Source organism: Astyanax mexicanus, chromosome 6 (assembly GCF_023375975.1).
Source record: "Astyanax mexicanus isolate ESR-SI-001 chromosome 6, AstMex3_surface, whole genome shotgun sequence".
In the NCBI taxonomy this organism is placed as follows: Eukaryota; Metazoa; Chordata; class Actinopteri; order Characiformes; family Acestrorhamphidae; genus Astyanax; species Astyanax mexicanus.
In genome coordinates, this window is record NC_064413.1 from 38,366,659 (window position 1) to 38,383,503 (window position 16,845).

The 16,845-nt window shown below is 36.6% G+C and overlaps 1 protein-coding gene across 1 annotated transcript in view; it reads right to left on the reverse strand.

The window, feature by feature from the left end:
• Positions 1-4,115: 4,115 nt before the first annotated feature.
• LOC103040550 (syndecan-2-B) overlaps positions 4,116-16,845 on the reverse strand; it is a 33,530-nt gene continuing 20,800 nt past the window's right edge. The window contains exons 2-5 of the mRNA XM_007250443.4: positions 10,897-11,005; positions 7,374-7,534; positions 5,934-6,081; positions 4,116-5,509 (exon numbers count right to left, since the gene is read on the reverse strand). Of these exons, the coding sequence (XP_007250505.3) occupies positions 5,346-5,509; positions 5,934-6,081; positions 7,374-7,534; positions 10,897-11,005 (582 nt within the window). The 3' untranslated portion in view covers positions 4,116-5,345. The remainder of the gene's footprint in view (positions 5,510-5,933; positions 6,082-7,373; positions 7,535-10,896; positions 11,006-16,845) is intronic.

Genomic DNA, 16,845 nt, shown 5'->3' on the forward strand with positions numbered 1-16,845 from the left:
AGTACCAAATGGTAATTTTCGGAGACACTGACTTTTGGGTTTTCATTGGCTGTAAGCCATAATCATCAACTGATTTTAAGGTGTGTCCAAACTTTTGATGGGTACTGTATATAAGATATCAAGCTTTCCCCCTGCCGTCTTTAATGCTTATAAAAGGAACCCTGTATCATTAAGCACTGGAAGTTAAGATTAAAGTTCAGCTATTAGATCATAAATACACATAGCCCATATTCAAAAACACCAAAAAAAAATCTGAATACAGCATATCACAAGTACAAAGAACTGTCAATATTTAGATCCTGCTTCATGCCACTCGGAGACAAAGATACCCAAAAAGCCTTGCATTGTAATATCTGCTTTTTCCTGTTTAGGGGGTCACAGTTACAAGGGAATTAAGGAGATATTTGCATACGTAAATTTAAGCAAGTACAATATATGACAACCCATTCACTTTGCGCTAATGCTAGTTAATGCTATTCTTTATCACATAAGCAAACCCACTGAATATAGATCACAACAGTCCTCAAACTCAACTGTAAAAAAAACTCAGGTTTTCCCTGTATTTTTTCTATATATGAATGAAAAACCTTTCCATTTTGATTCATAAAAGGAGAATCTGCAGGATAAACTTAATTGAAATTCTTCAAGAGTTTATATAAAATGTGCAAAGGAAGCTCATTAATGAGCCTCTGTAAACAATAGGAAATTTAAAAGCAATCAGTGTACATTTAAAACAAGATTGTTCCTTGAGAAAAGATAGTAAATGAAATCCTAATTTTCCTCCAAATAGCATGAATTAGCAGAGTTACAGAACATTGTGCCCCTATGGCTGTGCCTCTAACAGAAAGTAGCTTTAAATAAGTACAAATTTAGCCATATCAGTAATGAACTGAGTACAAGGAAACCATTCTCATTGTTACATTAATTGTTAAAGAAACAGTTTTAAGCTAAAAGATCTTCTCAATGTGGATATTTGGTATAAAGAGAAATGACACCAATGGTACCCAAAAGTCATTGAGCTCAATCCTGTCTATTAAAAAGAAGATTTCAATTTCACTTCAAGGCCTCGAGAGAGAATTTACTAAATTGGAAAAGGGTTACGTTCCCATTCCGCTCATTACTGATGTGTGAACAGTACAGTTTAACATTTAGAGACCATCTTTCATTATTGACATTATTCATTTTAGGAAATATTAGATAGATTAGATTAGATAAATGATAGCTAAATGATAATCAACTTGAACAAAGAAGAAAAAGTCTAAACAATGACAAATAGGACCATATTAAAAATACTATACAATACAATAAAATGCACATTGACTTGCTACTCCAAAAGTAAGACTAAAAAACACAGATTCATTAATGTGGCGTGAGGAGGCGGGGGAGTTGTGGGTCCGCCCCACGCCAGAGCGCAAAGCCATGCCTGTCTCAGCTGGCCCGCATGAGGGCTGATTGAGCCGCCAGTTGAGAAAGGCATATATATTCAGCCTCCGTCATCATTTGGGGGGACTTTGACTGGGGAGCTGAGGGCTGAGGCTGCGCGGACGCTAAAACAAAAGAAACTAAAGAAACTACTGAACTATAGAGCACCACTGGGCTAGCCTTATGTTTTGAGTTGTTTTTGGGTGTGGTGGAGGGCATTTAAAATAAAGGTACGTTTGAGTTCATTTACTCCCCGTGTCTGTGTTCTCTGTGAGCTTCCTCCTTCCGGGTCACAGTGGTCACGCCCCTAACCCCAGGGGCCTACTACATTAAATAAAAACTCCCTCCGGAGCAAAACCCCCAAACTGATCGTATTAAAACTAAAGATCATGAAAGAAGCCTCACTTATTGGCCTTTGTAATTCTGTCTGCTGAGTAGGCCATGTCAAATAAGCACAGATCAGGAGGGATTAGGTCTGGGCCAGTGACCTTCCATCTCTGAGCTGCATTAGTAGCAGTTGAAGAAAGAGTATTCTACTTAAACGCTAACTCGAGTTTGCAGTCTCCCACTCATGCTTGCCGGCGTGTGAGGAAATTGCCAGTAAGCAAGACAAGAGGGTATGTCTGGCAGCTGGAGCTGTTGTCTTGTTTTGAGTTTGTCAAAGCCATTAAGATCCTGCAAATCGTGACGGAGACAAATCCCAGAGCAATTTCCTTCAGAAGTCTTACTTTTCCTTTGTACCATTTGTTTAATAGCTTGGAGAGACACTTGAGAGACGTTTGGCTTCTGTATTGTGATTGAACTCAACTCTCATGACATTTTTGAAGTTATTATTCTCAGTGGCCTATGCATACACACACACACACACACACACACGTGCACATACACAAACACACAGACACACACACACAGCCCAGCGAATATGACTAATCCAATGATTCACATTACAAATGTCTGATATTCACTAAAAGAACAGAAAGCACTACTATATGCATGTCACAAGCAGCATAATAACCACAGATTAATTTTTTTCCATGAGAAAATGTTTATTCAGTAGTGTTTTATATTACAACACTGCTTTCATAACTCCATAATGTCGCCAATATCTCCTAAGCTTATGAAGTTCAACACTTCACATCATCCTGCTGTACAAATGTCCTCATATGCCCAAAATGGGAATCTGTTTCAAAACAGTAGGCACTTCAAAGGTGTTTAAACATCTGTGAATATACATTTTCATAGAGTTTTTACTAACATATTACATTTAATATGTTGTATATAAATAATTATAGTCTATAAATTATTGTATATTAACAAATACATATGTCATTGACTCAAAACGGTCAGATCCGTAAAGGAAATTAAGCAGAAAGAAACATTTAAAAGGAATGAAAATGTAATCATGTAATCAAGATGTCATTTTTATCACAACACTGTTTAGGTCTTTGGAAAAGGATGACAGTTAATCAACATTATAACAGAAATAAAAGATTCATCTGTGAGAAATGTGGTCCTATTAAGGGAATGTCAACACATGTATGGACACAGTAAAGGACCACTGCATGTGTGTTAATCAAGACAAAACAATGAAGTGCACTTATGTTGAGAATTTCCCTAAAAAAATTCAATTGTAACCAATCAATTTTTACTTTTTACCCTTTACTTCACTGGGGATATTAAGATCTTTTAAAGATTCTAATTCACAAGAAAGGACCACCAACAGTTTGAAAAAATATTCAAAGCCAAAAAAAGTGCAATTCCAATATTATTATTATTATTATTATTATTATTATTATTAGCTATTATGGCACTTTGTACTGCATGGTTTCTGTACGGTGGCCGAGAAAGCCCAACGCAGTGCAAATTGAAAAGCGCTGCAAAAGCACAAAACACATCCATCAAAATTACAACACAGGAGCAGCAACTAGAAAAACGCGCTGCAACTAGAAAAACGCGCTGCAAATAGAAAAACACGCTGCAAATAGAACCACAACACAACGGAAGTGAGTCACAACACAACGGAATTTTCCCGGGGGACCTTAAAAGATACTGTACCAGCTAAGCTGCGTCTTCAGTAACGTCTCGGACTTCACTATGTGTACAAAGGACAATAAGTGGCAAACAAGGCGTTTTGTGAAGCAGAACTTTTAATAATATGCACACAACCGTGGTAATCACAGGTAATAAACATAACTTACTTTTCAGAAGCTTGTTTGCCACTTATTGTCCTTTGTATACAGCTGGTACAGCATCTTTTAAGGTCCCCCGGGAAAATTCCGTTGTGTTGTGACTCACTTCCGTTGTGTTGTGGTTCTATTTGCAGCGCGTTTTTCTATTTGCAGCGCGTTTTTCTTTTTGCAGCGCGTTTTTCTATTTGCTGCACCTGTGTTGTAATTTTGATGGATGTGTTTTGTGCATTTGCAGCGCTTTTCAATTTGCACTGCGCTGGGCTTTCTCGGCCACCGTATTTCTGCACTATTTGATTCTACTCTGCTCTACTAGGAGGTACCTGGAAACATAGTTGGGCTAACCAAACTTTAAAGTAGCTTCTGGATAAAGTTACATCTATCCTAGTTAAAGCCTATAAACAAGTCCTTTCACCAACATTGATGTCATTCTAGAAAAGTGCATGGATCGGAAAAGTTTAAAAAGGTCCAATCCATCAAACACTTTAAGCTTTTACAGCCAGGGAATCAGATCAATTAGAAGACTTTATTCAACATGTATAGTATCGCACAAAAACATGTATCAAATTTTCCCATTTTTAACTTTCTGACAATTTAATTCTGGTAGCCATTTAGTGTTTAAATGATGAATAGACCAATAGAAATGCTCTATACATTGCTTTTTACATTGCCTTCCAACTTTGAATGTTGTAACGTTGCCATTTTAGAGACAATGTTTTTGCATGACAGGAATGATATTTACTTTTGTCAACAGGTGTCTATGAATCAAGTATAGTTTTTATTAAGATCACAGCTTAATAGTAATTTCACCTAATTTTTTTTTAATTTCACTTAAAATGTGAGTTTAACTGGTAAAATTTTAGTAAAGAAAGTACAAAGTCTGCAAGTGGACTACCTGGACCATAGACATAATTAACAACTGAAGACCAGCTAGGAATGGTTATAAAAGACAAATCAATGGCACTTCACATGTTAACAGCTTAGGTAGGGAGATGAGTTCATGTTATCTTGCATAGCAACTAAAGAAAGAAAGACCAGAAAATAGATGAGGAAAATGGTGAGAGAGAGAGAGAGAGTGACAGACAAAGTGACAGAGACAGAGAGTGCTGAAGCATGTTAGAATTTGTTCTTGGCTTCATTAAAAAAGGAAAATTGAACATATGGATTTTGGGTCTGAAGCAATTCCAACCTAAATATGGAATACGACAAAATATGAAGAGCTTTTGGGAAATGGTTGGTCCTTCTAATCAACAAAAATATACAAATTTATGTTGACATAACTAGAAATGGCACAACAAGCCCAAAGGACAATAAATCTTTACAATATAAAAAATTCCTGTGATACCTAAATTAAGAAACTAGCTATCAGGGCAATGATTTAAATGAAAAAGATGAAGTACATTTATATTCCACATATTAACCTCTTATCTGCTTTTTAAAAAATACAAACATGTACCTCTACAGTTACAAAGTAGTCAATGGATGAATTTTAAGAAATGATCCACTGGTTTATATTACACATTATTTTCTCCAACATTTTTAAAATTTTTAAAACAAAATAAACAAATTGTAATCTAAAATGAAAACACAACACCTGATTGGCTTTATAAAGCAAAACATCTTTGCTATTAAATAATATAACCCTCCTCAGGCTTTCATCATTCCAGCTTTCTTTTAAAAGACTGAGGAACTGGTTGTCATGTAGACTGATGTTGATGTTAAAGAGTAAATGGTCATTTAGGCATAGAACTCCTTGGTTGGGGCTTTCTGGTAGGCTGTGCTGGGTGGTTTACGCTCCCCCAGGTCGTAGCTGCCCTCGTCCTTCTTCCTCATGCGGTACACCAAGATGAGGATGAGGAAGATAGCAAACAGGAAGCCGATCACACCACCAGCTATAACAGCTAGAGAAACACAGGAGAAGAAGAAGAAATTTAAAATATACTCTTTAAAAAATGACAGAAAAAGATGCATATCCTTGCAATATCTATATGAACATCCTTATTGAAAATGTATAAATGCTAAGTTGTAAAAGCTGCAGCGTAGTGTTATACAGTGCAAACAGCAATCAGCGAGTTGCTTCAGCAGACTGAAGGCATGCCTGCAGATAGTCTTGCCTGTCTGAAGGCTTGTGCTAATCTGTTAAATGAAAGCAAGCAAGTGTAATGTCTTCAGTCAACTGTCCACACGCATCCCAAGGACTTTTCTCTGGGTCTCTGGGTTTCTTATCAGACAGAGTGTGTGAGATAACATGTGCCCCCATGTGCGAGATAACGTGCCCTCTAGAAGAAGTAAGAGAAATAATTTCTAACACAAAGCTGAACATACCTGCCAGCACCTCTGTCCTCTGGAAGAGGGTTTCTGAGGTTTTCTTCCCCTCGTGGTGCTTTTCAGATTCCTGTGACAGACTAGGGGAACTGCTGGTGCTGGTGGGTACATCGATGCCCTGTGTCCCCTCAGTTTGATAATCAAACACCTGCAGAGGACACACAGAGTCAAGGGTTGCAGGAAAATCTAAGAGAAGTACTGAGCAGATAATCAACTAAAGATTAAAGATAATGTGCACCACGCAGTTCAGAAATATCTCAACAGTGATGAATGGTCTTAACTGGACTAAATTTCACCCAGTCTGCCCCATAACTGGACAACTGGCTGCAAGATTGTCACCCAAAATGTGATGTTACTTAGTAATCTGAAACCTGATTACAATATATATAACCCCAAAGCAAAAACATCAAAACCAATAAATCTGCCCCAAGAACATTCTCAAAAAGAATGCACTTATATGTCAATTGGGGACAAAAGCTCCAATTTGTTTTTTTTGTACATATCTGACCATTAGTATTACAGTGAAATCTAAATAAAATATTGTAGAAGATTAGTGATAAATTCATTTATAAAAAGAATAAAATTATTATATGTTAGTACACAGGTTTACATTAAGGCCATGTGGCTGATGTCTCTAAAATGGTTCAAAGTTACTCCAGAGTTTCATTTTGCATTAGATTACATAGGTAGGCCAGAGTAACATTGAAAGTCCTGCCCAAGAATTTTTTTTTAAATTGATTGGTGTATTTGAATAGCTAGAAAATGCAAATATTGATCTGCTCTTATGGGGTTCAATACATATATAATCAGAAATCACTTTGAAATATGAGCTGATCATTTTCCATAGCAATTATATGCAGAAATTCATATGATTCCAAAATGCAGTAAAGAAGGAAAGCACTTGAACTGAACCCTAAACTGACCTTGCATTCCAATTGAAGTTGAATAAACAGACTGAAGGTAAAAACATCACGGCAACAGTTTCATAACTCGTAATTCAACAATGAGCAACAAGTAAAACAAGAAGTAACTGAAACGAGCTGCACTACAGGATGGCAGATCATTGCAAGGCTGGTATTAGTTGTAGACATTTTTTAGTTAGTAACTGTTAAGCATGATCTTTACAATGCTATATAAATAGGGGAATAAATGTGATCAATAAAACACAAAACAGTCTGTCTATATCAAATTGAGATAAAACACTCAACAGGCTACTGTGCAGTCAGAGAGCAGTGACAGCCTGTCATCTGATTCAAACAAGTGCAATTCAAAAGGAGACACAACATGTCACTCTTGGTGGTCTTTGTTTTTCTGCTGCTACTGAGTCTGGGAGATATTATGACAAACAGTGTCAAGCCCTGACAAGTGAAAATAACACTATCAGAAATTTCTGAATATGTCTACCAATTGCAGTCTTGCTGACACGAATATAATTTTTACCTCTGTGTCAGTCTGGTAGTCCTCTGTGGTGTCCACAGCTGAGCTATAATCAATATGTGAGGGCGTCTCCAGGCTGGGGCTGCTGGTCTGAGTGAACGTTTCCACAGGATTCATGTTCTCCTTTCTCACTGACACTCTATCCTCATCATCTTCACTGAAACCTGCATTAGTGAACAGATGGACAGAAAATGTATCAGACTACATGTACCCATGTAAGCTATGTCCAAAGTTACAATCACATTCTATCATTACATACATTAGCGGCACAAGATTAAACTACACACACAGAGTACATAATCTCCAGAGAGAAGCAGAAACCCAACAGAGTGGCATTTTTTTTAGCAGCTTAACTAAACGGCAACATTCGTTGGGATGTAAGGGACAGATTGGAACATGTGACGCTTACTACAATGTGTATTTACTCATTCCATATTATGTTTATGTATGTATGTATGTATGTATATGCAGATACATGACTGTAAATACTGTATCTGTATCTACTGTATTAGTTTTTTACCCTACTTCTACTTTTATTTTACTACAATTTTTTAAGTTCAATACTTTCACTCCAGTACATTTTTATGTGCTGCATTGTTACTCATTACAATTTAAAAAATATTATGAATCATCCAAACCCACATTATCACTAAAGCCAGAGCAGGAGATGCTCTGCACTGCCACTGGGATTGATGAAGCTCCTCATCATTAAAACAATCAAGATATTATGCACATCTTATAAGGTTTCACTCTGAGAACTTTCCACTCGCTTTCTGCAATAAATACATAACACAATACTTTAACTTTTGGTATATCACTACTACATTTTACAATAAACTACTTTAGTACTGCAACTTAAGTGTGGTGCTTCAAGAACACTTCAACTTCTACTCAAGTCACTTTTTTGATAGAGCACCTGTACTCTCACACAAGTCTGGGTCTCTAGTACTTCATACATGTCTGAATATGTGTTTGGGTGTATATGTGAGTTCAGACTGTATCTGCAGGAAAGTGAAAGTGTGAATCAGTAGGAGTGGGAGGGATTGGAAGGGTTTTATTATTTTGTTTCTGTTCTTTCTGACATCTGTCTTTTGTAGTGCAATGTGTAAACTGTTGAACTGTTGAAGTGGAATAAAATGAAATAAAAAAAAATGTTGAATTAAATGATGCAACCATAGACCAGAATACAATAGCAATGGTTCCAACATTTTATGGAATCCGTGCTGTAAAATTAAGCTCTTTGGCAAGCAAAGAGACAATCCTAGTATTAGTATAGTGTTTCTATTGAAGTGTTTGGTGAAAACATGTGATTCACACAGCTGCTGTAGGTTTTTTTCTTTTTTACTGAAGAACACAAAAGCTTATTAGCATTAATTGCTCTCTGTTGTAAAAAAATCCCAGACTGCAGACTTTTACTTTAATGATGTAGTGATAATCTTATCAAATTGGCAATTAATCATAATAAAATAATACATTTTAGTCACTTTTTATGGAGCATTCATTTTCTGAGTAGTTAAGTAGCAAAATACTAAAAAAATGCCCCATTATAATAGGACAGTAAAATAACTGCCCTGACTCATTGACACAAGTGGAAATTGCGAAGTACTGCAAGGATTTTCAACATTCCAGATACCCTACATACTTCTGATTAAATAGCAGTTTGGTGAAACAGCACTGTCTTCTGTATGAACATGCATGCAGTATGTAAAGGGAAGTAGAATAAATGAATTGTAAATGATTAGTAGCACAGTCTCTGAAGGTGTTAGTGTAGTGTTTGATTGCAGTAAGAGAGAGAGAGAGGGAGAGAGAGAGAGGGAGAGGGAGAGCTAATTCATTAATAATGCATGCCTCATGTATGGAGCAGACACCTGCTGGATAACCATGGTGGTCTTGGCTGACCGCGTTTGACTGCAGGTGAAACATCTGTGCACTTGTCAAACTGCTGCCATTGTCTAGCAGCCAGCAGGCAGCCCTTCTGCTAACAGTGGCCATACAAAAGCTCTCCAGTATTCTGCACTCACTGTCTCAGGCTTAATGAGCTGTGCCAAACTAGCTGCACTATACAGCTTATCTGTATCCACACAGTCATATTTATACAAACTGCTGAAAGAAAATGCTGCATATCTGATTGTTTAAGAACACTGTAAAACTTTAATGTTCATGTGGATCATAAACTCTTTTTGGTTTTATTTGGTGTAGACATTAAAATTAATCTCAAGGGCACAAAAACTATCCTACTGGGTTTCTATCAATATATTGAATATATTTATTTTTACTGCAATCAAATTATTTATTGTCCAGTTTTAGGAAATATGTCTATGTGGAAAAGTGAGACAGAAGGATTTGACTAATGTGCGACAGTTCTAATTATTTCCGTCTGGTAAAATTGTGTGGAGTGGTATGAACTGTGCTGTGATAGGATTATTTGCAAGGTTTTAGTTTACTAATGGATTATTAATGTCTTCCTAATAAATCATTGCTGTCATGCAAAATGACAACTTTACAGGAAAAGGAAAAAAAAAAACGTCTTTTAAGCAACAGAACACTACACTGCACTGAACTGAGGAATATTTGTTATGGGCCTTCTTTATTAAATGTCAGACCGCTCTAGCTGCTTGTCCTGGTAACAATGTGACTCTATTGATTGAGGAATGATTAGTGCCTGCACACCTATTAATATGAAATGTTTCACCCATATGCTACCTCTACTGTCAGGTTTAGAATCTCAAAATCTATGAATCGAACCAGTAAGACTTGAATCAATTAAAAAAATCCCTGATTTTATATCTTTAATTTGGATAGAAGAATAACATGACTGGTAACTTGCTTATTCAAATTGATGTTGAATAAGTTTAAAATGATTAAAATAAGGGAAAAATCTAAGTGAACTAATTAAGGTTGTTGTTCCTAAAATATGCTAAATAATCTTACACTTACAGAAAAAAAAATAAGATTTATTGCCTTGAAATTAGATAATTTCACTTGACATCACCCATTACTTGCTGATGTATTCAGATGTCATTTTCCCTTTTCATTTAATTTCCCTATTGTTTCTGAAATAAAAGGGCGCCCTGTGACTTTTGACTGCCCCTGTAAATTATATGATTTAGACCAGTCAATTTTGTGTCCCATATTTGAAAGAGAACTGTCCTTCATTAATAAATATAGAATGTCTATATATATAAACAAGACATCTTGCCTCACTGATAAAAACACTGATACCGCTTCCACCATGTCAATTACGAGCGTAAGAATGAGACCTTTATGCTCATTTATGCCATTTTGGGACATAGCTCTGTTACTTTAAGTTTGGGAAATAAGGCAAACTATATGGCTAGGTGATGTCATGCTGCATATACAATGGGAATGGCGAAATTATATATTTAATTTAAATTAAATATCTCGTTTTTTTGTCCCACATAAGAGTGAAAAAGCAAAATCTTTATAAATAATCCTGTTTAAAACAAAATCAGACACAAAAAAAAGAACTGTAACTTTGTTAGTCAGAATAAGATGTAAAGCGTACCTGATCCTGAGCCAGAGTTGTAGTCATCATCATCAACAGGATAATCACCTGACTGCTGTTCCTCCAGGTAGATGTCATCAGCTGTGGAAGGCTGACCCGACACCAGCACCTGCCAGGGTAAACACACAGACATAACGTTCACATCCACTTCATATAAAACAGCCTGAGAAATCCCACACAGAGCCGCTGAAACTGTGTCATGATGACGGCCACTCCATGAAACAGTTCCTAATCTACTGACAATCATCCTGCTTCCATTTCACAGCTTAGAGTGCAACCCAGAACATCTTCTGGATTGGATTAATGCCCAAAATAGCAAATGAAATAACAACATTTCAGTTTTTCATTTACAAGTCAAAATCCAATCAACTGATGTTGAAAGCTGGAAAGTGTTGTACAGCCTAAGACAGCCTTCTGGTTACAGCACATCTGCACGAGGCCTTCAAAAAAAAAGATATATATCTAAATATATATATAAAAAAGATATATATATATATATAAGCTACATATACAGAAGTGGTGTGTATCACATGTGTAATTCATGTTATGGTGTCTTCTAATAGTGCATTTTATGCAGCTCAATTCTTGCTGTAAATAATCATGGTTGAAAGTATGCAATGTTTGAGTCAATCCTTTAAAGCCAAGTACATCATTTCTGTCACGTATTTTTTAAGGCTGTAACATCAGCTTGATTAAAATAAAACAACAAGTATAATATATGACAAATTAAGCACATTTTAAAACTACTTAAATTAGAAAATAAATGTAGATACATTGTAATGGGTCAGAGAAACCTTTCTGAAATGTTGGCCACAAGGCAGAAATAGCCCCAAACAGGGCAGCATATCATGTCCAGAAGGCCTGGTGTTGTGGTGGGGGGTGTTACAGGCACTTTAACAGGTGAACATTATGTAAATAAGTAGCCCTACCTTTTATGAATGCACACTATGTTGTGCAATTCCAATCACATTGGCCATGTGCCATGGCCAGCCACATTGCCAGACCAATCACTGATCAAAAATGTATGGGATGCTATTTGATGCAATATCAACATCACAGGATGCCATAAGGAACCTCTACAACTCCATGATGAGATTTCTGGTGTGATTAATTACACATTCAGTACACACTGCTTCTATATGTGTAGTTCAATAAATATTTTGCTCAATAAAAATGTATTGTTCTTTGTAAATTTTATTTTCACTCTGAATGGCATTGCAGTCTGACACTTCTCTTTTGCAGTAACTATATTTATGATGATGAATGTGCATGAGCTGCTGAATAATACATATGCAAATAAACAATCAAACAAAGATGGCAAGGTTCCTAAAACCTCAGTTTCCCTAGAAACCCCAAAGAAAGCAGAAAACAACAACAGTATGCAAGCTCCCTGACCTGCTGAAGCACTGTTCAACATCTATCATCACCCAAACAAATGTGGGAAACAATGGACTGCAGCGCTTCTACTCTTTCAAGGCTGTGAGGAAGAGTGTGGATAAGAAGAAGCAGTCAAACGCTCTCACCCACAGACAAAAACAGTGTGAGCTGTGCAGTGTAGCAGACACCGTCCTGAAGAGAATACAGAGCGAGCTAGGTGTGTGTTCTTCAAACCTACGAGCCTGTCTTTATTCTGTCTCTTCTCTTACTCATTTTTATCAGTGTGACAGCACTGTACCGCCACCTTTTCAGCTCACACACAATATCAGGCCTTTTCAATCACATTACGCTTTAGAAAATCTGTACTAGCACACAATCAGCTGCTGACAATAGTGGGGTTGATGCTCTGTACACCTCATCGCTCTTATGTTTTCCAAAATTCAAAAGGAGCAATAAGAAAGGCAGACGTTAATTACATACGTACACTGCACAGATGTGTGTGTAAGTGTGGATCTATTCTCTGAGCTGTCAGGCACTGACACTGATTTGACAAGGCATGACTTGATTGCTCACTCATACGGAGAAATGAAAATAAGGATTTAAAACAATGCGTGAGAGAGAGAAAAGAGGAATGGAGAAAGAACAGGCAGTACAACACACACTACTTTGCAATCAGCTACTTTAGGTTGAACACATATATACTGATATATTCTTACAAAAACTGAAGAATATAGATGATTATAAAACGACAAATAGGCTAGATAAATCTGCAAGTAAGTGAACCAGGATTTCTAAAAAGAGTACGAAAAAATGTAATGTGAATATTATTTACACAATTATAAACAAACTAATAACACAAATTCATAGTACAAATCACATTAAATAAACAAACAAAGAGCACGCTAGAAAAAGTAATTGATTCTATAGATACCCCTTTACCACCACTCCAAACATGTTCTTAGCTGAAACAAAGACTTAAAAACAACACTCCAGAGAAATTTTGTACCATTCCTCCTAACAAAATGTATCACAACAGTTCACAGATATGCATAAATAATTTAATATATTATTAATAAAAATCCGAATCAGCTAGGAAAGTAAAACAACATCAAAACATCAATCGTGATACTGCATGTAAAAACATAATGTACACCCCAGAGACGTAAAAATACATGGTGGGACATTGCAGAAGAGATTTTTTAATTATCTAACAAACATGATATTAATTTGCAACCTGACCAGATGCTTTTGGATATAACTGGTAGAGTTTAATTTGCTATGGAGCGAATTTTTAAGCATGGTCCACACATTGTCAATAAGTTTGAGGTCAGGAACTTGTGAAGGCAGTTCCAATAGCTTAATGTAACTATGCTTTATTATACAACCACTTTTAGCCACCATTGTCTCGTTGGAAAATCTGTCTGCATTCAGATTTAAATTCAGCTAATGAATAGAGGTTAGAATGAACCATTTTCTTTTTTTTTACTTCATCTACTAGACATTGTGCAACGTACCACTTCCACTGGCAGCAAAACAGCCCCAGAGCATGATGTTACCACCACAATGTAGGTAAACTGGAGCTATGGTTTCCAATCTGTACTTTTAAACTTGTAAATAAAAACCAAATTAAACTGATGTGTGTCAGATGGATTTGCTCTGAATGTGGTTCAGCCAATCAGATCTGAATCTATCTTTTAATAAAAGTAATTTAAAATCATGGTCACTGATGACCAGAACAAAATCACTGTAATGAACCCATTTTCACCCTTTCCATAAAAGTGGCTCCACAGTTTTCACTTGCCATTGTTGAGTCTACCTTGAGCAATGGCCATGCTGGAAGGAACAGGCGTGTTTATTTCAGGATCCGTCATCCTGGCGAATATGCAGAAGCCTGTAGGCAGGCTTACATGGAAGCTGTGCTTCAGTGAGTCATGAAACCAGCACATGAATTTGTGTTAGTTCCAAAATGTCAGCGCGTCAGGCTGTCTCAGACATACACTTAAAATAAAATAATAATTCCAGTTTTTGTACTCATCCAACAGCATATGAAAGTGTGTGTGTGTGAATCACTGGCACAGAAATTAAGCAGACCTTCTGATCAACAGCATCATGAAGCATAAGACCCCTTGAGTTTCTCCAGACAGTTGGACTCCTCTTAACTAGCGTACAGGAATTTCAAACAAATGCTTGTGTAACTGTGTTACTGAAAGCCAACGCCAATACTTTTAATGACTTCTATTAGGATTTGTGATAGATTCAGATTGTTTGTGTCAGACAATATTCGTGAAAGGGACAAATGAACTAATATATTGGCAGGAACTGGAGAAATGATATAAAGCTGAAAATAAACATAATATTGTCTTCTGGCTGTAGAAGAGAAATTAATTAGCAGATTTATAAGTTTACTTTTGAGCTGGTGTGTGTGGGAGAGATCAATCCTGTTTTCAAAGAGAGAACAGGAAAAGAGAATAGGGACAAGACAAAAGAATATTCACAAATACAAAAATAGGCCGGCAACGGAAAACAAACAATAAAGTGAGCAAGGAAAAAACAAAGGAAATGCGTTGTAGAAGAGCTAGGTAACTAGATTCAATACTTGGTAAAGGACAAAGAGAACAGACCAATACATATACAGGACAGACCAGGTGTAAACAATCAGAAAGCGGGGGGGTGGGAACGCCATAGCATCATGTGATTAGCAGATTTAGGGAAGTCCACTGTGAGTGTCTGCTGGGAATTGGAGTCTTTGTTTGTAGTTCAAAGTACGGTGCAGGCAGACTGACAGCGCCATGACTGACAGTATATATATATATATATACAATTCAAACAGTTAGGTTTCCCTGTGCTAATGCTTTAAGCTAAGGAGATGTGGAACAGCGTTTTCTAGAATGATGGTGCTTAATCTAATACTTTTGGAATGAGTTGGAGGAGTTGAGGATGAGGTGAGCTGGTGATAATTCAACATTCAGACCTCACTTATACTCATGTGGCCAAATGCAATCAAATTTACAGTAGGGGTGGGCGATATGAGACTAAAATAATATCATATATGTCATGGTATTTTCACAATAACAATACTCTTGGCAATATGACAAAACACGGAATAAAAAAAAAAAAAGAATAAGTAAAATGTATTGTTGCATATGATATGATATGGCACAACCCCAAACTGAGATATTAAAAAATACAAGAATTTTTATCAGATTTGTAAAAAAAGTAAATAATCCAGAATGCCATGATAGTATTAATGCTCTCCAAATATCTCCATATATCCAGGATTAAAGTAAAATAAATGATACTACTATAATCTCTAGTTTCTAGTAGATATATAATGAGAAATAAAAACACAGTAAATTTTTCTTTTGATAAAAACAATAAAAAAGTAGTACCTGATCTGATAATTAGGGGTGGGTGATATGGCATGATATTTAAGGGTATAATATCATTTATGATATTTAAAAATGTTGCCGATATTATTGTATATGATACGATATGGAAAACCCCTACCTCACAGTAATGTTCCAAAATCCAGCAGAAGGCATTCCATGGACAGTAGAGACAGTTACTCCAACAAAAGCACAATAAATTATTTTTTATTTCCTTCATTTCTCAGGAAACACTGAACACTGAATTAGGAACTGGTATCCTAGTATTATCATTATTTAACATCACAAGATAAGGCACATAATTAAGGCTTTTATGTCATCTAACAAACAAATAATTTTGGTAAAATGTATGTAGTGCAATCTTTTACCACAGTAATGGTTTATCAGTATATTTCAGTATCATAAAGCCTACCACAATCACACAAAGCATCAATATAATCGCAATACACTCTTCTGTCCGTATTGCTCTGCCTAGCACAGGAGTTAAGAGGGTGCTGGCTGGAGTGTGTTGAATAACATCTCCCATTCCAAAACAAACTCCCGTCAGCCATATGAAGGTGAGAGTGGCATTCCTGAGCTCTGGGCTTCAGCACAAGCGGAGTATTGTGCTCCGGTCTGAGTCGCTCTCTTTCAGCGAGCGCCAGCGCTACAGCTGGACAGGAAACGCTAAAACTCACAGGCCACTCTCCGCTCTCTCCTCCAAACAGCCTGGCCAAACACTGTCAAACACCATCTCACTCTCTCTCACACACTCACTCACACACACACACACCGTTCCTCACTCTCCAACACACACATGCACACATTCCATACACCATCACTGGCTCAGGATGTTACACACACACACTCTGATACACACACACGTGTGCAAAGTATCAAGCCTGCTATGTGCGATTGCCAAATCCCACAGCAAAAACAGAATGGAAGGACAGACTCGTTGGACGGAGTTGGCCAGCCATGCTGAAAGTCCATTAAAGAGGGGAAGAGTGTTTGCTGCTGACCGAAATGAGATGAATAATTCAAAGATAGGTAACAAATGAGTGGTGCGAAATCTTTAATCCACAGTAAGGCAAATAAAACCAAAATCTCAAGTCATTTCAAACAAGCATTTAATTATTTTGGTAAATGCTAAATACACTACACCAACTTGGGTATTAACTTGCTATTAAAATTTTTACTATTATTA